At 36.1% G+C, this 23,262-nt stretch overlaps 3 protein-coding genes across 12 annotated transcripts in view; 1 reads left to right on the forward strand and 2 right to left on the reverse strand.

The window, feature by feature from the left end:
- Positions 1–11,208, forward strand: part of LOC137405908 (uncharacterized) — a 31,791-nt gene extending 20,583 nt beyond the window's left edge. For 2 of the 10 annotated variants that reach the window (XM_068092364.1, XM_068092365.1), the window contains exons 8-10: positions 4,214–4,772; positions 4,940–5,053; positions 5,180–5,305. In XM_068092364.1, the coding sequence (XP_067948465.1) occupies positions 4,214–4,772; positions 4,940–5,010 (630 nt within the window). In that variant the 3' untranslated portion in view covers positions 5,011–5,053; positions 5,180–5,305. Of the gene's footprint in view, positions 1–3,376; positions 3,684–4,213; positions 4,773–4,939; positions 5,054–5,179; positions 6,469–6,536; positions 7,651–9,578; positions 9,998–10,543 lie in introns of those variants that run through there. The other 8 variants (XM_068092367.1, XM_068092366.1, XM_068092370.1 and 5 more) reach the window with 8 other exon arrangements.
- Positions 11,209–12,552: 1,344 nt separating this feature from the next.
- LOC137406391 (carbohydrate sulfotransferase 15-like) lies at positions 12,553–17,423 on the reverse strand. Its single transcript, XM_068092967.1, has 9 exons — positions 17,397–17,423; positions 16,971–17,079; positions 15,338–15,468; positions 14,967–15,078; positions 14,760–14,856; positions 14,218–14,350; positions 13,629–13,830; positions 13,314–13,421; positions 12,553–13,006 (listed from the first exon to the last, which is right to left on the reverse strand). The coding sequence occupies exons 5-9, from the start codon at positions 14,806–14,808 to the stop codon at positions 12,797–12,799; spliced, it is 702 nt and encodes a 233-aa protein (XP_067949068.1). The 5' UTR covers positions 14,809–14,856; positions 14,967–15,078; positions 15,338–15,468; positions 16,971–17,079; positions 17,397–17,423; the 3' UTR covers positions 12,553–12,796.
- Positions 17,424–20,078: 2,655 nt separating this feature from the next.
- Positions 20,079–23,262, reverse strand: part of LOC137406153 (S-adenosylmethionine-dependent methyltransferase Rv2258c-like) — a 30,643-nt gene continuing 27,459 nt past the window's right edge. Inside the window, exons 6-7 of the mRNA XM_068092683.1 lie at positions 22,559–22,777; positions 20,079–20,290 (exon numbers count right to left, since the gene is read on the reverse strand). Coding sequence (XP_067948784.1) covers positions 20,100–20,290; positions 22,559–22,777 — 410 coding nt within the window. The 3' untranslated portion in view covers positions 20,079–20,099. The remainder of the gene's footprint in view (positions 20,291–22,558; positions 22,778–23,262) is intronic.

The raw sequence follows: 23,262 nt of genomic DNA on the forward strand, positions 1-23,262 counted from the left end.
AGGTCTCCTATAGCAACTATGGTCTATGGCGACTGTAGGTTTCCTATAGCAACTTAGATCTCCTATAGCAACTATGGTCTCCTATAGCAACTATGGTCTCCTATAGCAGCTGGTAGGTCACCTATAGCAACTATGGTCTTTTATGGCAATTGTAGGTCGCTGCTAGCAACTGTAGGTTTCCGATAGCAACTGTAGGTCTCCTGTAGTAACTGTAGGTCTCCTTTAGCATTTGTAGGTTTCCTATAGCAATTTTGGTCTCCTATAGCAATTTTGGTCTCCTATGGTAACTGGAGGTATCCCATGGTAACTGGAGGTCTCCTATATCAACTGTAGGTTTCCTATAGCAACTGTAGGTCTCTTATAGCAACTGTAGGTCTCCTTTAGCATTTGTAGGTTTCCTATAGCAATTTTGGTCTCCTATGGTAACTGGAGGTATCCCATGGTAACTGGAGGTCTCCTATATCAACTGTAGGTTTCCTATAGCAACTGTAGGTCTCTTATAGCAACTGTAGGTCTTCTTTAGCATTTGTAGGTCTTCTATTCATAAGACTCCTAGTCAATTTTGGCTAAGTGTCGGATGACTGGGCTGAATATAAATACTCCCAACTTGTTTTAGCACTACCGCTGTTACGTAGGCTGATAGGTTTTAGCACTACCGCTGTAGTAGGCTGATAGGTTTTAGCACTACCGCTGTTACGTAGGCTGATAGGTTTTAGCACTACCGCTGTTACGTAGGCTGATAGGTTTTAGCACTACCGCTGTTACGTAGGCTGATAGGTTTTAGCACTACCGCTGTTACGTAGGCTGATAGGTTTTAGCACTACCGCTGTTACGTAGGCTGATAGGTTTTAGCACTACCGCTGTTACGTAGGCTGATAGGTTTTAGCACTACCGCTGTTACGTAGGCTGATAGGTTTTAGCACTACCGCTGTTACGTAGGCTGATAGGTTTTAGCACTACCGCTGTTACGTAGGCTGATAGGTTTTAGCACTACCGCTGTTACGTAGGCTGATAGGTTTTAGCACTACCGCTGTTACGTAGGCTGATAGGTTTTAGCACTACCGCTGTTACGTAGGCTGATAGGTTTTAGCACTACCGCTGTTACGTAGGCTGATAGGTTTTAGCACTACCGCTGTTACGTAGGCTGATAGGTTTTAGCACTACCGCTGTTACGTAGGCTGATAGGTTTTAGCACTACCGCTGTTACGTAGGCTGATAGGTTTTAGCACTACCGCTGTTACGTAGGCTGATAGGTTTTAGCACTACCGCTGTTACGTAGGCTGATAGGTTTTAGCACTACCGCTGTTACGTAGGCTGATAGGTTTTAAAAAAGGTGCTCAGCATTATCGTTATGAATTGAGTGTTTCGAATATGTGTCATTAAGTGCTTATCATTTCATTTGAGTTTTTTTAAATTTTCAACCATGAGCAATGATATCGACTTCGTACACCTTACTTATCTGCAATGTTTGTAGGGTGCTACTGTCAATTTTCATTTATTTTCTATTCGCGCGCGGTTTAAAAACTCGTCTTCCACTGCTACCGCGATCGATAAGCCTTTCACCTCTAAGTTCCTGGATGTCACTTATAATCATGTACCTAAGGATCCTGCAAGGATGATCCTGTTGTTTCGGTAAGTAAGCATTGATAATTTTATTGCAATGGTGGTGTTGTCATATCCTAAAAAATTTATCAAGACTTGCATTAAAAGTTCTTGTTTTCTATATTAAAAAGTCTGATTGATAAACTGTTTTAACTGAGTTCTGAAATTTATCACTCTTATTAGATTTGCTTAAACAGTAATCTATGTGATTTGGCGCTGCATAGATCTTCAAGCAGAAAACTTTTTGTCTTTGCACATTGCGCGTATAGTTAGTTTTAATCACTTGTCACAAAGACTTGTTTCTGTTTTCATCTTACATACGCATTCAAAAATCTATTAAAATTCAGCGTTTCAAAAAACGATGTATAAGCGAGCAGACAACTCCTATATTACACTCGGTAATTCAAGATTATTTTTACACAACATGTCCATGACCTTCAGTGTTTAGATTTTTGCCATGCAAACCTTGTTAAGCAATGACTCCTTTTACCAAATTAGATAGCATGCTGTTATTGTGACAAGCTTTGCAAACCATTATATAGCGTGCTATTATTTATAAATTTATTTGCGCGCTGTGCTTGGAAAATGTGAAATTATGCAATGTATGCTATACAGGCTCCATTTGAGAGCAAATTCATCTAATTAAATGAAGATGCTGCACCGCTACCAATGACGGTAAAAATATTTCATTTCACAAACGGGCTGTTTGTTGTTTATCTGTAGATATAAAATTAAAGTGGTATTATTATTCATATCACCGTAGCAACGCTGTTTAGAATTTTTAATTAATTCTTTCACAATATAAGTTGACAAAATCGTGTGCATTTCTTGAGTTGTCCTGTGCTCTGGTGTGATTATTGTCTATGTTGCTTGTACTTTTCTTTAGAAGAGTTGACAGTGTCACTCTAAAATGACTTTGTACAATTGCTCCATATCAGGTTGAGTCAAATTTAGTTCCTAGTGAAGGAAGTAAATTAGTCACTTGTTAACCCTTTGAACCCTAACTATCTTAGTCAATGCGTGTCAGTATCCCTGGGAAATTTGTCAAACGATAGGCGTTTTGAAACTTATTAAATATATCTAAATATGCTCATAATCAAATGATATACAGTATGGTAAAACACTGGAAAACAAGTCTAACAATGCACAACAAATGACACTAAATATGAAAAATCATTTCACAGTTCTTCGGGCTAAAATCGTATAAATTAGTACGATTTCAACAAATTCTAAAAATGCTTGCAGTATCAGCTTATTCATCTAGCACACGTTTATCATTGTTTTATGATTTGAAATAATCAGCAAAATTCTAGTTAGTATCACATGATTCTTTGTCTGCATCACTTTCATGCATCACATACCAACAAATAAATGGTAGAAAATTTTTTCTCAATGTCATCTCCGTAAATTTTTTATAGCAATGAAGGAAGTTGATAAAGATATTTAAAAGCGGTGAAAAATGAACTAAAATTTCTAATCTAATGCGCTATGCAAGAATTAATTTAATTTTCGCTGTTTCTTAAAAACATTATTAGTAAACAGAACCAAATGGATACCACTATACTGGCTGTCAGGGTTTCTGACACGTGCTACACAATGCTGGAATACCGACTGTCAGGGTTCAAAGAGTTAAAACTCAGCATTATTGCACAGAGAAAATGCTGCTAGAGTGGGTATAAGGGCGGTTGTGAAAACATCAATTTATCAAGATCTATGATTGCAATTTTAAACAACACTTTTGGCATCTATAAGTTTTAATGTATCTTGATTTTAGGGTCAGGATTTTATTGGTAAAACAGATGAAGAGTTGTTTCAATCATCTTATGTGAAAAGACTATTCAGGTGTGAAGAAGAATTAGTGACCATGAGAAATCTGCAATGCAAGAAACTTTTTCCACCGCAAGTTGTGGGAGATTCGAAGAGTTACAATTCTGAGCAAGGAACATCGTATCTACAAAGACTCGCTGAAGCAGGATTAGGGTTTATAGAGTATCACGGTAGAGCAGTATCTTTTCGAAAAAGACAGTTATCAGAGCTTCCACATGCTTTTGTTGAAATTATCAAACAGTAATGTGATCAAATCCTGTTTTTTTATTATTGCTTATTTGATATCTTACACAATAAATGAGCACAAGTCAATCTTCACTATTTCTTCAGTCATGATTGGTAGGCTGCTTTGGCAGTTTTCACTTTATTTACTTCTGTTTGTTTAGTGCTAAAAATTGTCCTATTGAAATGTTTCATACAATCAAATGCTTGCATGATAGGGGCTCAAGCCCCTATACTCGTTAATGCAGTCATATCTATGCCAAAATTCTATTTGTCAATATCATTTCTCACATTGTTTTACTGTATTTGCGTATTTTCATTCAGTTTGGATGAATTGACTTTACCTCGTAAGATCAGCTTTGGTCTTTCTAGACAGGTGATTCGGTTACATGACAGTTTTGCAATCAGTGTTTTTCGGATCACATGTATCACTTATTTGCGCATTGTAACAGCATAGTGGATATCATCCTCTAGATAGCAGAATATTGATCATTCTGCAAAACCATGATGAAGTAAAATAATTTAGTAAGGAGTGTTGTTAACTCCAACACATTGGCTGTAGACAAGGTTTGCAAGTGACGCAGGACAGGAAGGAATCCTGGCAGGCTATGGCTCCGATACGCGAGATGATCAACCGCCATATCTTCACTATGATGCTGTGGCAAGCACTCCTGTAGAAACTAACGAAGAGTTTGTGAATTCTTCAGCTGCCGGGCCATCTCATTGGTCTCCACACACTGCTAAATGGAAAAATATTCATACTAAGCCTGCTTCTAGTGCACTTACTCTGGAACACAAGTTTCAGTGTTGCCAACTGCATGATAGTGGTGTAGCCATCAGAAGTCTTTGTATGAAGTTCAATCAGAGTAAAGCTTCTATACAAAATGTTATACATAACAAGCAGAAGATAATGTCTGAATGGTTTCGATTCTCCAATCCATACCTTCAGAAGAAACATCGAGCGCTTAAATCTCCTGCTTACGCTGAAATAAACTCTGCTATTCTTGAGTGGTATTGGGCTTCTAAGGCAGCAGGCAAGTCTCTGACTGGAGTTGGAATTCAGTCAAAGGCCAAAGCTGTGGCGGAAGAGCTGGGGTATCACAGCTTCAAGGCTTCCAATGGTATGTTTTGATTGGCTTGTGTTTCTCATTTTATTACAATTGAAAAACACTTGTTTAATTCTTAAGCACTGGCTTATTTTCCACCTCTTTGATCTTTTTATGCTTTTTAATAATGATGAAATAGTTTTTAACATTGAAACTCAACAATAAAATTCATCGTATTATAGGGTGGTTAGAGTACTTTTGGAAAAGGGTAAGGCGACAAGAACAGTCGACAGCTGATGTGAATCCCCAGTAATGGACCAGATAATCGGAATTATATCTTCATAAAAATAAGCAAGGTGATCCTACACTTTATGCTACGTACGGAACCCAACTTGTGTATTTTTTACCTACTTGTGATACATGTGATCCGAACAACATTTTTTATATGATCTAGACAAATAATCTAGAATTTTTAATTTTAGTATCGGAAAACTGAAGCATTTACAAGCGTTGGTGGTTCATCTATGTCTCTCTCCGATTCGGAATTTGTCAAAGATCATGCTTATACAATCAAAAGGCTACTGCTACTTGATGACAGATTATTAGACATAACTCATACGAGAGTTCAGCAGCTTCATCTCTGTCCATTTGATTTTAATGAAGAAAGAAAGAAAACGTACACTGCCAATACCGCTCGTCATTTTCTTTACCGAGTTGCTAGCATTGGTTTTGGCAACGTTCTTCAAGGTCGTACCAAGAAGATAACATTTAAGAGAAATATGTGGCAGGATTTAAATGCATTCTGTAGGCAAACCCTTGCGAAGCTTGGAATAACACAACAACTCTGGTCTAGACATGATCATCACGTAGTTGAAGAAATCGTGGACTCCCCAAAGCTTTTGTGCTTGTGATTGCCTATTACTTTTGATAAATGATTAATTTGTGATTCACAATAGTCATATTTTGGCTTCAGTTTCTTTTGTCATCATACTTAGATTTGTTTTTCAACACCTGTCTACAAAGACCAACTAAAAGCACCACTATCAATAATCATTAATTGAATTAATTAATAAGTCCTTTATTGTCATTTAGAAATGGACTGATGCCCGGATTGCTCGTAAGATACTGATGAACCCTGGAATGTTTACCACACTCGTCCAGATAAAATATAGTATGCCTTGCACTTTGCGACCTTTGTTACATCACAAAATTCTTTCGATCATGACATCTCTGCAAGCAAAAGGGTATGGTGAAATGAGAAACACAGTATTTTATAAAAACCCAATATTATCTCAAACGATGCTTGAGGCATACATGATTGATCCCGCACTGTATCGATCTGTCCTTCAGTCTTCAGAACTGCGATATGGAACTACACAGGCATCCAGTATGAGACACAATGCGGTTCACCGGTCTATATTCAATATTGAGCAAGACACTATTGGATTTATCTCTCCACATCCTATTAACATCGATTATTCATTATCCTAACCTATGGTTGGAAGATGTATCTTTATTTATAGCCATGTTTGTAAACATGATGCTTCTTGCAAATTTGGTCTTTGATACTAGTTATCTTATTTTTGGCTGTTCATTTCGCATGTAATTTTGTATATACTAATGCTTTTACATATCTCTAGTTAAATAAATATGATTGTAATGATTTACAGCAAAACTGTCACGTGTTACCATTAACTGTTGAAATGTTTGCATTCAACCAATTTACAAGTAACAACTCCACTTAATGTCTACTACCATAAGCGCAACTTTAGACCATGCCCATCAAGGCTTATGCTATTATTAATTGTGGTACACTGGTATTCCTACATCTTGTTGTAGGAAAGCTTGAGCCAGCAAGCTCTAGTACAACGAATCCTATGTTCACACGGCAAAGTAGTGAATGTTAGTCAAGTTCGCTACTCTATCAATCGTAAGCATCATGAAAAAGATTTAGGTCTTCGTTTAGAGTCAGTCATGAAGACGCTCGCTCAAACTGGTTATGGTTACCTAATCAAAGGACGGTTCTTTAAGAATCCCAGGCTCAGTCATCTCCAGTTAGTCTTCTATGGAGTGTCTAGTGAAGAGTATTATCAAAAGCTTCTTTCTACCAAGGGAAACCACCAAGTTGCTCCAGATAAAATGAAAGAGCTTAACGACTTGCATCGTTCCCTCTTTTAAATGATCTTTGTGTTGTCCTTGCTTTGCGAAAGTCCTTAATCATCGTAAGGTCTCAATTAGCTAACTTGCTATGGACAACCAGTGTAAGAGAATTTTATATCAGTCATACAATAACAGCTCGCAATTGTATGGCAAAGTTATCAGGTGTACAAATCTTTATATTATCAATCCATGCATAGGTCATAATTGACCAATTAGTTGACAAAACAGTAAACCAAAATTCATCGCACTCGTATGGCTCATATTTGTAAAGGATCTATGCTAATTTTTATGGTAGCATAGCATTTACCATTTAGTTGCCTTATATTGCTGACTATAACTAAACTGTTAACTTTGCATTTACTCCAAAAATGCTGCATAGAATTCATATGCTTGTAATGATTTTACAATAAACCAAGTTGTCTATCCATATTTCGTCAGTACTTGCTTAGGCAGTTTCTAAATATAGTAATTGATTTACAACCAACAATCATCATTTGTTCCATGTTGACAAAATGATGGTTTTTTGTTGTCGTTACTCTGTGTCAGATATCTTGTTATGAGATTATTACCAATTTGGCGTAATTGGCCCACATTTTATTATTTGTCATTTTTGTTGTATAAATTTGTGATTGCATAGTTTTTTTTTAAATATTTATATCATATTTTTAGAAGCTTCATTATTGTTGTTGCATCTAAATATGATTAGCAGTACACATTTTATTTAGAGTGTTATATTTCATGAAATCAGTTGAAACCTTGAAAATATAGCCACATACTGGTATACCCTTTCAAATTACCGGTTTCCACCTCAATTGTCAACAGCTACAAGTGCATTGCTTTATTCTCTTATTTACTTGAAAAAAAGTATGTCAGTTCTATAATTTATTTAGCCTTATTCAATTTATACTAATTGTAATTACAAGAGCCTTAAAATAAAATTGATAGCATTGCTTCATTAGGGTTACTAATATTAGTTTGGCCTGCTCATCTGCTTTTCATTACTAGCATTTGTAATGTACTTCAGTTATTTCTCTGACAAGATTTTCCCCTATCAACAGCAAGTAATCAACAATGCAGTGTATATTTTATAGAGAATTAATATTAGTGAAAAAAGCCAACTGAATCTAGAGGAAGGAATACAAAATTATAAAAATCTACTTTAGTTTGCTTCTCTAATTTATTTTGGTATTAATTTTAAAGCAATTTCCTATATAGCAGGTGCAAACAAGACACCAATAAAAAGAACTTTGGAATTCAAAACTACTTATCGTTGAAAATCTTAGAATAACTTTTGATGATGTTGTAGCAGGTAGAGTGATAAAGATTCATGTCGCTCCATAAAATCTTGCCTAGATTGTCAATAGCCAAAGACCATTTGATCTTGATAAACTACGTTCTGCTAAAAAATTTAGTTATTGTTATGCAGTGACTTCTTATATTCCGCTAAAAACACTATTCTCAAGCCTGTATTGTAAAAAGTAGTGTCCTTGAAGCGAGCTATCTCGAAGGGTGAAAAATTATGCTTTCACAGAATGAAATCCTGTTTAAAGGGACTGTGGCTACATACAACATTGGAAAGAATTTTTATGTATTGGTTGACATATTCTTTTTGAACAAGTATGTCGGTCTACATTAGTAGCTATGACATATCTCTGATTAGTGTAAAGTTAAATCTTCTTAGAATCTAATGACAGCTGAAGTTTGCTTTCAAAAACAATGCCAGGTTTTCACCCAAAAACTGTTTCATGCATGGATGAAGATTTCTCACTGATAGCAGATTGTGGATGATCCAGGCGCAATTTAGAGAAGTTTCATAGCAACCAATCATTTTTAAAGAAGGCAAATAAAATGGTTGAAATCCAAGTCCTTCTCTAGTCTGATTCATGTCATTAATCCTAATTATTTTTGTACTTGGCCGACTTCTATTGTCGTTGTAGAATGGGTTTTTTGAGGAAAAATAAATCAATGCAACAAGCTGCACAAGCCTTATTGTTATTGCATTCTTTGAGGGTTCATATTCGAGAATAAGTTGATGATACTTAATTATATGTATAAAAATCTAGCAAGGACATTTCAGCTGTAACACAGCGGAGGCCAATTTTTATTGGCCAATCTATTTGTCGAAGCTTCGTTTTGTAGTGTCAGTTTGTGTGTGTAGCCACAACAGCTACCTATTCTGTACTTAAGCTATGTGCTTGATCAGTTTTTATAGCCAGGTCTCTAATTATTCACATGCGAAATGTCAGTTAATATTTTCTAGCTTGCTCTCTGCAATCCACTAACATTTTAGTAAACTCCAGCACACAAGCCTATCATTTTAATTTCAACTGTATATAAATTTTTTAACGTCTTCGAGCGAGTCAATACCACCAATACTCATCTCATCCAATAAAACTGCCTTCAGCATCCGTTATTAAAGTTCCACATTTCCATATATAATGGAAAATCTTATGCTGTTCGGGTACTATATTTTCCATGGAATTGAGAAACGTTATATGTACTACTTTTGAGAAAGAGTTTAACGAGATGAAATTACAAGCAGAAATAGCTTTTGGTTTTTTATTGGGAGGTTTGCTTAGGAACAAGTGGTTTGTTTTTGATAATCTTTATCCCCGGTGATTGAACTAAGTGCCACCAATCTTAGTTGTTTCAAATAAGTTTCAAAAAACATCGACTGAAAAAGAACTGATTGTAACATCAGCATTTGGATGTTAATTTTAGGCTGAGGGTTGCAAAGTTTCAAATGAAGAATTTCCAAAAACAATTCAGATTGCTAAGAAAATCCTCACATCCTCAGGAAAGTACACATCGTCTAGACAAGTTCGGATGTCATACTCTTACAGGCGACGACCTGACGCTCACTCCGTAGAAGAAGCATTTCTTGATTTAGAAAAGAATAGGTTGGGCAAACTCTATGCAAATTTAGGCTTTGTGAAGAATGCCAATGCAAATGCTGAAAGCTTAGCAAAGTATGGCGTCCACTTGAACGTTTACTTGGAAAAGTACCACACGCACTTTGACGCGAACAACAAAGTACCGTATGGTCTTACGGTTCGGGTTATAGAACAGCTAGATGCTTTAGCCAGTTCACGGCCAACCTGTTGAAGCTAGTTTTCATTGGCAAATCCTCGAATTGTCGGGTTAGTAATTCCTGAATTTTTGAGTGATTCGATTTCTTACATTGCTTGCAAGATGCTCATTCAACTTCTTGACAGTCTATAAAATATTTTTCTACTTATCTTGAGAATCGAACTGCTCAAACTTTGAGTTTAAGTAATTAGGTTTCTTTTACAAATTGTTAAAATAGGCATTACTGTTTGCATGCATTTGAATGCAGGCGAACTGACAATACAGCTAAACTGGGTGAATTCTTCGGGTTCTCACAATGACTTATCCCTATTACCAATTTGTATGCTAAATATAGTTTCTTGTCTACTTTCACTTCATGAGTCACACAAAAGTCATATGCAGCTTTCAGAGTGAAAGTCTTTCCCCTTTTTCCAGTGAATCACCGCTCAGGGATATCTACAAGCATGCAAGCTTTGACTCTTAGCTGCTTGAAAATTAGCGAAACTTTACAGAAGTGGTCGAGGCTGGCAACTGAAGTTTTGCTGTAATTAAATAATAAATGTCCTACTTTCGTGCACCGATACAGTCATCTCACACCATCTCTGGTGTACTTGTAGAGCCAAATGGTCGTTTCTGCTTATGCGTTCACAGAGGGAAACAAGGAGTTCATCGAGAAATACAAAAGTGCAATCTGCAAGCTTTTGACTGTTGAAGGTGTACAAACTACAAGAGAAATGCTTCGTTATCGACGATATGATACATCTTACGGCGTTGGAGTAGAATATGTTAAACTTTTCATGATTCGAGTAGCCGAATGTGGTTTTGGAGTTTTGGAACCTGGTCATACAAAAAAAACTATTTCTTTTAGAAAGCGAGAATTGTCTCAGATGAATGAAATGTGTAAACAGTTTTGTATGGACAACTTGGTTGTCTGAGAAATAAAGCATACATTGATGCATTTTTTTACGGTCTAGTGAACAAGCTGTATATTATGGTTTAAGCAATCTAATATATTTTTAACTAAATATGATAATCAGTTTCATAGAATTATTCAAATTATAAAAAAATAATTGTACAGTCCGTCTTGACTGGTTGTAAATGTAATTCAATGTACAGGTTATAAGACTAGAGCCAAATGGAAAAACAGATTGTGAACTACATGTATACCCGGTACACTTCTCTAGATAAGCTAAATACAGTATTTTATAACTAAGCTTTTGCTCGTGATCATGCATGTGTACTAATTCACCACTGACGTCAGAAATAACTTTAAAACCTAAGTTTAGCTCCATGACCGGTTGACTTGTCTGACTCAGCTCAATGGGTTTAGTAACATACATAACACGTGTTTTAGTTAATCTATCAATCTGAGTAGACAATGACTGAAAAATGCAGTGTATGATATTAGTAAAATACAAAATACAGAACTGCTATGCCAGTTCAACAACTCAGCCTGAACTTATCGGAAATCTCAAACTTTGTGTTGCTCCCCTAATATTTAAACATTTCTAGCAACCATTAAAGTGGTTTGTTATAAGGTGAATGTTCGGCTATCTTAAAATTCGAAAATTAAAGTAGTTGTCTGTCAACAATATAATTGAAGAGATAGCTACATTACCAAATACATCAATGACTGCATTAGATCATGCATGTGAAACGCGCATCACCTGGTTTATTGACCAGTTTAGCATATTATTGCTGTGTAGCAGAAATGTATTATAAGTTCTTACAGGCGTTCACAAAAATCCCTGGTAAAGGTATTTGAAAGTTCCATAAAAGAAGTGTGACTCCTGTGCCATTGTATTTACGAAATGCTAAAAGAGCATCCATGGAAAGGTTACAAAACGGCATGAAAGTGATTAAATAGCCCTCTCCGGTGTAGGTTGCCCACCCATCATAAATAATGGCATCAAGATTCTCAGTTTAAGGCTCTTGGATTTCTGTCAAAAAATATCTTGCTTGCAATGAGGTATGCAATAAGCATCCGTTTAGCCCTACAAATATCTATTAACTTATTTGCATGCTGTTTGCCACGATATGCAGCGGACATGATGACATGATAGTTATTGACAATTAGTGAATAATTATTGACAATTACCGTACCAAAAAACCAGAGAATGAACCTGATAAAACATTTGTAGTTCAGCAAGTGCATTTGTTATCAGGCGAGCATTCGGTTATCGTAGCCAAAAACACGTTCATGCGCTTAGCCGCTGTCAACGTATCCTACCTGATATATTTATTGTATACCGCAATCAAGCCAAAAACTACCATAACGTTCTGAAATTAAATGGGGTACACAATTGGAATTTAATTACCTCGTGTGTACCCAGTTGTGTACACACAACCATCCCCACCTCTTCCCTCTTGTACGGAATTTGAAAGCATCCTTAGTCAAGTTGAAACACATTGAAGCCATGGACAGAGTTAACTATAATCCACATTCGTATGAATTACTAATTCAAACACCATGCTAGATGTATTGATACTTCATTGCAAATTTGCAACATGTTTGCTTTTTGCCATGTAGTTTTAGGGAGAATTCCTCAAGAAAGCAAAAGTTTTGAAATATATTTTATTATATGTGATTCAAACAGCAATTTGCAATTTATTGAAGTCACCACCATTCTAGACTACACAATTTTGATTTCAGCTCATAAGCACACAACATGATAAATCTGCTGCATAAATATTTCAGTTTTCCATGTTGGCTCTTGTTGCTGTAGATTGTGCTGATCATTTTCAGAAGCGCCAGTCATAAAGTGGATATTTTACTGCACCACTTGAGCCAACATTTATTCATTCTTGATCATCATGCGTCATGAACAAACGTTGTTCTTCAAAGAAAGAGGCTCAGAACACAGTTATGATTAGCTTTTTCTCTTGAACAGCCATTTATCGTTGTTGAGCAATTTGGCTAATCGTTCATTATAAGGTTTGAAGAAGTTATCCAGCATATCGATCGTTTTATTCCAAACTGGCCTTTTACTCCCAATGTTCCTAACATGCTCTTGCAGATCGCTTTTGCTCTTTTGAAATGTTAATCCAAAAAATGACATCAAACTCTTAACTGTTCCAACCTACAAATTTACCATCAGGAATTGATCAGACGAAAAATGCGAACCTTGCCTTCCAAGGCAATAAGTATTGCATAGTTGCTTAATGTATAGCTCACAATGAGTAGTGAATAAAGCAGAATACTAGGAAAGCTAGTTTAGCAGTCAATTGAATATTTCAAAAGGCTATTTAGATATACACTCAGGACATCGCTTGGAATGACCTTTGTCAACGACTTGATAGTAAACGATAGAGCACCAAACCAAAAAAATTGACTTCCCCCCTAGAGCCAAATCATATCTGCTAATTCTCAGAACACATGAGTCGCACCTGGTCCAAGCTGTACTCATCCATAGTCCTGAATTGAAACTGCCGCGCAGGTACAAACTTGAACGACTCTTCTAAATAAACTACATACAGACTGTGCCTCAACAAATTCTAAAAATAAATAAGAATATAGATTTGGTAGTTGTGATCTCATTTTTAGTTTTGCTCGTATGTGGATTCAAGGCTACTCTGTGCAAGCTGTTGGCAAAGCAAGCGCATTACAGACACCATGTGACCTGTATGTTCAAGTCCAATAACTTCTCACATACATGGCCATTTTACATACAAAAACAAAAACGTTTTTGGTAAATGTCATACCTCTGGGACTCGGCTTTCAAACCTAGCACTTCCAGCATATTTATAGACACATGCCAGTTCCCCTTCTTTTGCCACACACTCATGGAAACTAGATACGAGGGGCTCAAATAGATTGTGCACCATCGCCTCTGTCACATTTGTTAAGGGTATCTGTTTCCACATGTAACCCTTCTTGAGCCAGTGAAAGAGATAAGAAATTGTCCTGCAATTGTTGAAGTCATCAACCAAACCGGACTGAATCTCGAAGACCAACAGGCCAAGGTTACACTGTATGACCACAGTATTTTGATGAGAATGCCTACAAACCTGGTTAGTATCTCCTTTAGGCACGGCAGTGTATTTCAAGAATCAATTACAAAGGTTCAGTCATGTATCAGTGTGGCCGCTAGCCCAGTGCAGAAACGCTGATGTTTGTTGGTGTTAGATGGAAAAATGGCCATACGTTTAGCTTTAATGCTAACCAAGTCTCACCTCAGGCGGTTGGCTTCACGTACGTATATCAATTTGAAACATGCTTACAAAATATCAAGTACTAATTATCTTTAGACAGCTTATATGAGTTTCTTGATTAGGTATAAGAAATGTCTACCTGTCAGATGGATTGCGTAGTTGCACATAGAACTTGGTATCTAGCGTTGCCATGTAGCCAAGCAATTGTAAAGGGGTGACAACTTCCATGTGAGTATCATTGCTGTGCAAAATTTTTAGCTCCACCAGGATACCTGTAGTATTAAGTGTGGGTGTAAGCGCACTTTAGCAACTTTGTTTTATCACTATTAATATGATTTTTAAAGGATTTCAATTTTGATTATTTGAACACCTATCTACTCCTGTCATCTCAAAGACTCCACCTAGGTTTCAATGACAAGAAGTGTCTCTTTTTATTAAAATCAAGTTATAGATTTTTTGCTACACCGAGTTCTTGTGATCTGAGTTTTCACAATGTTTTGACACAACTTTGCTGCTGCACAAATGTAAATGGCACAAGCTGGATACACTGGTATATTTTGTTTAAAACTTTCATTATAACTATATGGGTATCACTCAACAATAATACCATTGGCTCTGACACAGATGTGATACAAAATGTTATTACTTTAAAAATATAGATGAAAGATTAAAGTGACTCACCCGATCCATCATTGAAACCATGTTGATTCTTGTGAGGCCTAGGGTTCATCCTCGCAGCTAGATAATCAACAGGACAGTTGTCGCTTGGTGGGTAATCCTATAGAGGACAAGAACAAACAATGTGATGAATATTTTGTTGCTCAGTAAGCTGTACACAACACTATAACAAAAGAAAATAACTTCAAACAGGAAAATTAGATTTACTACCTGCAATGTATTAGAAACTGAGCCATGAGAAGTGAACCATTTGGTTAGATCCTGAGTTCCACATTTTCGTACTCCCACTAAATGTAGGTTAGGAAAGCAATGTCTTTTTGCCCTGTCAGTTAGGTAACCATAGTAACCATGGTCAAATGATTAAAGGTCAAAGTGAGCTGGTACCGGTTCAAAGTTTTATTGATAGAATTTAAACCCGTAGAGATGTATGTACATCCGCCAAGACAAGATGTATGTTACAGCCTTTATTGATTTATTACCATCTTAAAGCAAACAAAGCATGTTTATGTATATGATAAATGTGCACGACAGTGTCTTGTACAATAAATATTCATCTTTAAAAAAAGTTTAAGACTTCTCACCTTCCTTTATTGAAGTCTGTGAACGTTGCACTGCAATGCACTCCTGCTCTACAGGTTAACCAGCAATGAGCTTTGTACTCTTTTAAATAAGGAGGTCTTGGAGAGCAATGTAAAAAATCTTTGTATATCACCTGTGTGTGAGAACCAAAAGTTAATATTTTATGAGTTTTAAGCCTTGTTTAACTTGTTTATGAGAGAATAACTCTCCATCTACTCTATATCTCTCTAACCAGTACACGAAAATAACTTTCCATCTACTTTATATCTCTCCAACCAGTACATGAGAATAACTCTCCATCTACTCTATATCTCTCTAACCAGTACACGAAAATAACTTTCCATCTACTTTATATCTCTCCAACCAGTACATGAGAATAACTCTCCATCTACTCTATATCTCTTCAACCAGTACATGAGAATAACTCTCTATCTACTCTAGATCTCTTCAACCAGTACATGAGAATAACTCTTCATCTACTCAATATCTCTCCAACCAGTATATGAGAGTAACTCTTCATCTACTCAATATTTCTCTAACGAGTACATGATAGTAACCCTCTATCTACTCAATATATCTCTAACGAGTACATGAGAGTAAATCTCCTTCTACTCTATATCTCTCCAACCAGTACATGAGAATAACTCTCCATCTACTCTATGACTCTTCAACCAGTACATGATAATAACTCTCCATCTACTCTATATCTCTTCAACCAGTACATGAGAATAACTCTCCATCTACTCAATATCTCTCTAACTAGTACATGATAATAACTCTCCATCTACTCTATATCTCTCCAACCAGTACATGAGAATAATTCTCTATCTACTCTATATTTCTTCAACCAGTACATGAGAATAACTCCTCATCTACTCAATATCTCTTTAACGAGTACATGGGAATAATTCTCCATCTACTCAATATCTCTCTAACTAGTACACAAGTATAACTCCATCTAAATTGCTGAATATTGAGAAGGATATGTATTATGATCTAATAATAATCAAACACTTCAATTGACAATGAGCTACTTCTTTAGCCTCATGTAGTATTGATTATCAACCCTACTGTTTACAGATTAAACTGGCCACTTCTGTCTATAAGTAGTCAGTATGAGAATGAGGACTGTATGAAAGTTAAAAAGTTAATATGGCATATTCACAGCTGGTAGATTAACCTGTGAAGGCGCACAATTGAAGTTGCTTCTCATCAGATAACACTACTGTTGCTTCACGCTTTAATTCCTTTTCTTATGTTCAACCCATGAATGTCAAGGTCAAGATGCTAAGACAGCAAGACGAGGTGATTCGATTCAAAATATACCAACCCGTCTAACGACATCATTATTATAACTCTAGCGTAGGAACAAAAATTACTCCTCTTTTTAATGCTAACAAAGTTTTGATTTGTCTTCATGCATGGCTAGGTATAGCACCAATACGGATTAAAGATATGAACCATTTTGGACCGTAACCATGCTCGACCAAAGTAAGGTTGGCACTCCATCGAATTAGCTTAGGTATTGCGTTTAACAACTGAGGATACATAGCAAGAATCGATTGGTTGATGTGCTATTGAGTAAACTATTAGATAAGAGATTTTTATCATGGTTTCTCTGATATCCGTACATACCTTCTTCGGTGCTTTAGGTATGATCACAGATCTTTGCTGGGCGTGAGAAATATCAGCTTCTTCAAGAGTGGATGGATGTTGAGCAGGGAATACTAGATTAGGAAAGGACCTAATATATATAACTACCATTAAACTAGTTAGTAAGGCTAAAGCTACCAAATATCTGCTGCAGCATTTGGCCTTCAGCCATCTTGGATACATCCTGGAATTACAAAATTACCATAAACATTTAAAAAATCAAACATCCTGGAAACATAAGGACATTATAAACTTTTAAAAAACCAAAAGTCAGGAAATAGTCTAAGAATTTTCACTTGGAGTCGAAACACCTTAAAAATTTGCTAGCAGTCATATAAGCTGTTATATCTTCCTCTCTCTAGGCCAGCTTAAAATTAGGCGTGTTATTAAAATAACTTTTGCTCTTACCTTTCCGTTATGATCCTTGGCTGTCGCTCTTTTCCACATGTCTAGTAGTGCCAGTTGTTGCTAGCATCAACTATAAACTAGACACTAGCTTTACTTTCATTCATACTAAAGAATAGCTATTCACAATAACTGTTTGCTTATACATTATGCTCTGGTATTCATCAGAAACATCGGAGTCAAAGCTACATTGCTTCTCGAACAATAGCTTCACAATCCAATGAATAGATCGTGGTTTTACGCTGCATAGAGATAAACTATATTATAATTGACAACTTTGATTCAAATTACTGTTGACCCAAAGGTTTTAGTAGTTCCAAGTCTACTGCAGTATCTTTTAGAAGTTGTTCATGGAATATTTTTATACTAATTACATTAATATTCATATTATTATTACCGTAAAACCTCTAACTGAACGCCATGGCACTCTATTTTTTAATCCTTGCTCTTTAGTGATGGTCAATGGGAGGTGGTGTCCAAATAGAGGCTGGCGTTGTATTTTTCAATTGGCTCATCAGAATTTTGGGAAGATAAATTTAGCCCTTTTACAAGTAAAGTGAATGTCACCTATATTTTGCCCTCTTTTTCCGGTGTAACAAGATTGAACCTTTTGGATGCAATAAATCTGCTAACTTACTTTCAACGTGTCAAAGATTTCTTAGTAAATATGCATTGAGAAACCGAGAAATATCTCTACTACTTCATATCTATCGCTTGCAATTAATCTGCAATGATATGATAGCCTGTGTTCTGGTTTGCAATTTGTCTGAGCTTTCAATTTTTATTTCATTCTAAATTTGAAGACATATTTTTATTTTATATCTATATTTACCAATGTTGCATAAGAGCTCATTGCACTCATTGATATGGTGGCTACAGTTTGCATCCAAAACTAGCTTTTGATGTGCAATAGAAGAGGAGGTACCAGAGTTGATCAATTGTGAGATCAGATTATCGGAATGATGCTATCAAATAATATGCTATAAATCTGCAAATTTATAAATTATATAAAGATAATCAGGGGCATATTTACTGTAGTGCATATGGTGCAAATATACCACCCTAAATATGGCAAAAACATTTAAAATCTATCAATAATTGAGTGAATTACAGTACATTTTACTGAGAACTTGCTTTGGGAGGAAATGTACAAAAATGGCCTAGTAGGGCTTGTTATAACGATCAAGTTTTAATAACCTTGATCTGAATTTGTTTAGCTTATAAACAAATGAGGGTGGTCCCAATAGACATCCTCAATTGAGCCACAACTTTTTTGAAAGAAGTACTACAAGCAATTTTAAAAGCAAAATGTCTCAGAAGAAAGGCCAAAAACGAACTTTGGATCATTTCTTTCAACAACAAAACAACAATTCCAAAAGGTATGCCCTACTATGTCTGTTTTATAAAAGCATCGTTGTGTAGCTAATACTACAAAACATTTTTCATGGTAGTTTGCAGAAATGATGGCCTATTTCTGCAAAGCCAAACCTAATGGCTGTTGAGGTTTTGTGAGATATATTCCACAAATTTTGCACCACACACTTTTTTTCTAGATCTGCCCCTGATAATCAAATGCTATATGTGTATATTCATGAACAAATAACATAAACGAACCATACCTATACTACATGTACATGGAGCAATATTATTAACGATTTCAACACAGAAAATATTTACATCGTTTGCTAGGACAGCTGCATTCCGATTGGTGCTTTCAATGGAACGAACATCTTCTGGTTGACCAATGCCTTCCACAATGTCATCTTACCTCAACTTTTCTTCTGCACTGCTCAACTAGTCGATATTAGCGGCCAAACAATTGTTGGCAGAGAAAAACTTTTACGCGGTGCATTTAGCACAAATACAACGCGTTATGGTTTTGCTCGCCGAGCGTAGCCTTCGGCCCAAGAGTTGAAAACTATTTTTTATATAGGTACATGTACATCGAAGTATTAAAACCGTGTTAAACAAAGAACTATGATTAGCCTGAGGCAGTTTTGAATTATTTCTATGGTGTTGCTTTCAAAGTTTTAACAAATTTGCGAAAAGCTTTAGAGTTGGACACTGAGAGAATTGATTGTTATTATCGTAATGTAAACGATTTATTAATACGATTTTGTGGACAATTTTTCATTGATCACTCAATATTATGGGTTCATAAAGATTAAAAATAGTCAAAGTGGTGGACAAATGGAGGTGATGTTCAAATAGAGGGTAGCGCTGTATTTGTCCAACTTTCTCTAATAGAGGCGGCATTCAAAATGGCTTCGTGGTAGTGGCTGGACATATCTGAGTCCACAAGAAAGGGAACCTCGTAGACTGGTGACATGCCCAGTTGCACAGAAGAATTTAAGGTCAGATATCACTCCTGTCACCACCAGTGACCTTGATAATTGAACCCTAACCTGTAGTTTGAAGGTCAGGCATTCTAGACCAGGAGGCCATGGCAGCGTCTGATTACCTATACAGTAATACTTATTATATTGTTATCTAATAATATTGTTATATTACATTAAATGATAAACTCTCTGTGCTGCGTATAAACTATGACAATGATTCAGTGTCTGTCATTGTATAACCTTCATGTGTAACCTCCTGGCATTGTTCTAAAATGTGAGTTGTCTTCTCAATGTGTTGATGAATCAAACAGAAAGTCACTTGTGGCCAACAGAGAAATTGACTAGCTTCAAATGCTAATATCTAGTTTTATTTTGTACAGAGAAAATACAAGCCAAATTTTTCTCCAACTCTGGTGACCTTCGTGAAAGATCTTTTCAGCCTCCTCTCGTAGAGTTCTTTACCACCGCAGGCTCCGAGGCCTTCTCCCCCGGGGGTGTTGATACAGGTGGGCAGACAATACATCGTGCTTATTGTGTAGTACAGCGCGCTCACAATTCCTGTAAACATTGGAAAATAGAGCTGAGAGACAAAATTAGAATTAAGTTTAGTGTAATGCAAGATTAAAATTTATTTTCAAGTGTGTGTATAGGAAGCTAAATTTATTCAAGTTAAATTTAAAGTTTACGTTATGTTACATTGTGTCACAAAATTGTAGCATACAGAATGTATTGCCTTCAAGTCTCTCTCACCACTGTCTGTCTTCAAGGTAAAAATTCCATACACTACTGCATAATGTCCCTTTTTTATTGCAGCTCGTAACCACTATATAGGTATGTGATATATCAAGTGATTAGAACAATTTGAACATGCTTTTAAATTGCAATATTTGACTTTTAGGCTGTTGTTTTTTTACAAAAGGTAAGAAGGGATTAATTTGTATTTAGTGATTTTATATAAGGAAAGTTGATTTGAGATACAAGTGAATTAACATACAAGCTCAGTAAATTACCACCTTAAGCTGATATCTCAAGGCATTACTCTCTATGAGTACATGTATTGACTGGCAGCAGCAAGTAATGTACCTAAAGTTATTAGCAGTGTGAGGTTTGACAATTTAGATGCAGTAACAAAACACCCCTAACCAATCAAAATCTTTTGACAAGTTCTGGACCATTCTTAGCAACACAGAATATGAAGCCAGTAATACTGTGACGCGAAGAGCTTGAAGCTATTTTAGTTTGCTGAGAAGACAGTCAGCTATGTAATTATAATCTATATATATCTCAGTGTTTGTCTTTATGGGTTTTTGTCTTTCTGTTAAACATGTTCCCAGTGATTACAATCTAGTTAAGAAAAATCTGTACAGCACTGGATTTGATCTCAGGACCTCTAGATCTAGAGGCGGTGAACCTAACGATTAAGCTACACAGAGTACAACATATTTAATGGGTAAATAGTCATTACATTGGTTAAGATACTTACGCTTCAAGCGCTTGCTTGGTTTAATAACTAGCACTGCTGACCGTAACGATCGTTAACCTAGTCCAAAAGCTAAAAGCTTGTTTTAGTAAGGATTTTGGTGAAGATCTAGCTTTCCAGTGAAATTATTCAAATTCATTGGGTAATTATTGTGTTACCCGAGCAACGCCGAGCATTCAACTAGTCTTTACTATAATAAGTGCCGTGTCTGTTCATCTGTCCGAAGCAATGGTTGATAATTAGAAAAAGATTGCATTGTTTGAAATTCGAACTCATGACCTGCCGGATGGTAGCTCTACACTAACACTACCTTCTGATGTTTCCCAATAACTGTGTGCATAGTTATTACACATGATGATCTCTTACGGCAGACCGGGCTGCCAGGGTACTAGTGACAATAATTCATGCAAAACATGAGGGAGAGGGAGGGGAGAACAAGACATTTACAATGCCATACTACCTAAAGGCCATGCAGTCAAAATGAACAGTATGAAAGTACTAGGCAAATAGGCTTTACCAAGCATAAAACTCATTAAAAAGCTATTACCAATAAATTCATGGCAAGGTGGGTATGGCAAGGTAGTCACTGATGAAGCGGCAGCAAGTAACATATATTCGTGCATTGAGGGTTTGACCAGAAATTTTACTTCCAATTCTATCGTTTTCAAATCTCTTTCTCAACTTCCTTCGTTATTATAACAATTGTACTGGAACAAAAAAATAGATACGACTAATTTGTTGGTATGTGATGATTCTGATGCAGATAAAGAACCACGTTAGACTAACTATTTGCCGATCATTTTGAGTCAGAAAACAATGATGATACTGCAAAACATTTTCAGAATTTGGTAAAATTGTATGAATTTTTGTTGTTTCAACGCGAAGAACTGTGGAACAAGTTTTTTATACTTGGTGACATTTGCTGCGTGTTGCTGAACTTTTTTCACAAAATATCATTTGATTATGAGCATAATTATTTAGAAATACTAACTAAAACTTTTAAAACGCTTTACTTTTTCACAAATTGCCTGCGATACTGACAAACGTTGACGAAGACGGGCAGGGTTCAAAGGGTTATGTAGATGGAAAAGAAGTTGCGCAGATTGTAGAAGTCGTAAATGATAAAACTTTCTCCCTCCCTAAATGCAAGGAGTGAAAAGAGTTGTTACAGAAGTTGACTGGAGCCTGACAAGTAGAGGTTGCCTTCTCGGCTGACAGAGCATGTTCACTTAATGGTGAACTCAAATGGTAGTAATGAGAAGGTTGTCAAAACTAGGCCGAATGTGTCTGTCAGAATGTGTCATAGCTATTTGACCTTGACTTTGGTGCATAAAATACGTTTGTACCTTTATTATTTTTGTTGTCTGTCAACCTTTCATGCACATCTATTTCATTCATAAAAAATTGACCTCCACTCTTTAATAGGTTGAGTGCACCATCTACGAGTGTCTGAGGCTGTGGAACATCATGGTAGACATCAAATAGCATGACAAGGTCGAATTGACCTGCCAAGTCTGCTGGTATATTGCAGGCATCCAGAGTTCGGCAGGTCACATTGCTCAACCCTAAAAAGCATCGGGACTGTATTACTATTTAAACTGATCTAACAGCAGCATAAAGAGTTGGTTTATCAAGTATCAGAACTGTACACCGCTAAAGATTACAATTTTCGCCACGTACAGAATACGATAATATGACAGTCTCACTGACATTGTTGTCTCAATTATACAAAAACAGGCTACAGGAATCCCTTACTTTTGCAGTTGATGTGGACCGGCATCCCCGTGATAAGTTAAAATCAGTGAAAGGGATACTAATTTTTTAAAGTATATGTGTGAGCCAAAATTTTCACACCGGAACACGTGAACTGCTTTCTAAACTCATCGTATTTATTTCTTATATAAAAAGTAAGTAGTTAGAAGTTATCTTGACTTTTAGTTTATGTTTCAACTTCAGTCCCAGTATTTTAAGCCAGAGAATACACACAAGTAGTACAGGCTTAGTTTGGATTAATTGGGTTTGGTGTGAGAAGAAAGTCACATGTTTTTAA

Source organism: Watersipora subatra, chromosome 10 (genome assembly GCF_963576615.1).
Source record: "Watersipora subatra chromosome 10, tzWatSuba1.1, whole genome shotgun sequence".
Classification (NCBI taxonomy): Eukaryota; Metazoa; Bryozoa; class Gymnolaemata; order Cheilostomatida; family Watersiporidae; genus Watersipora; species Watersipora subatra.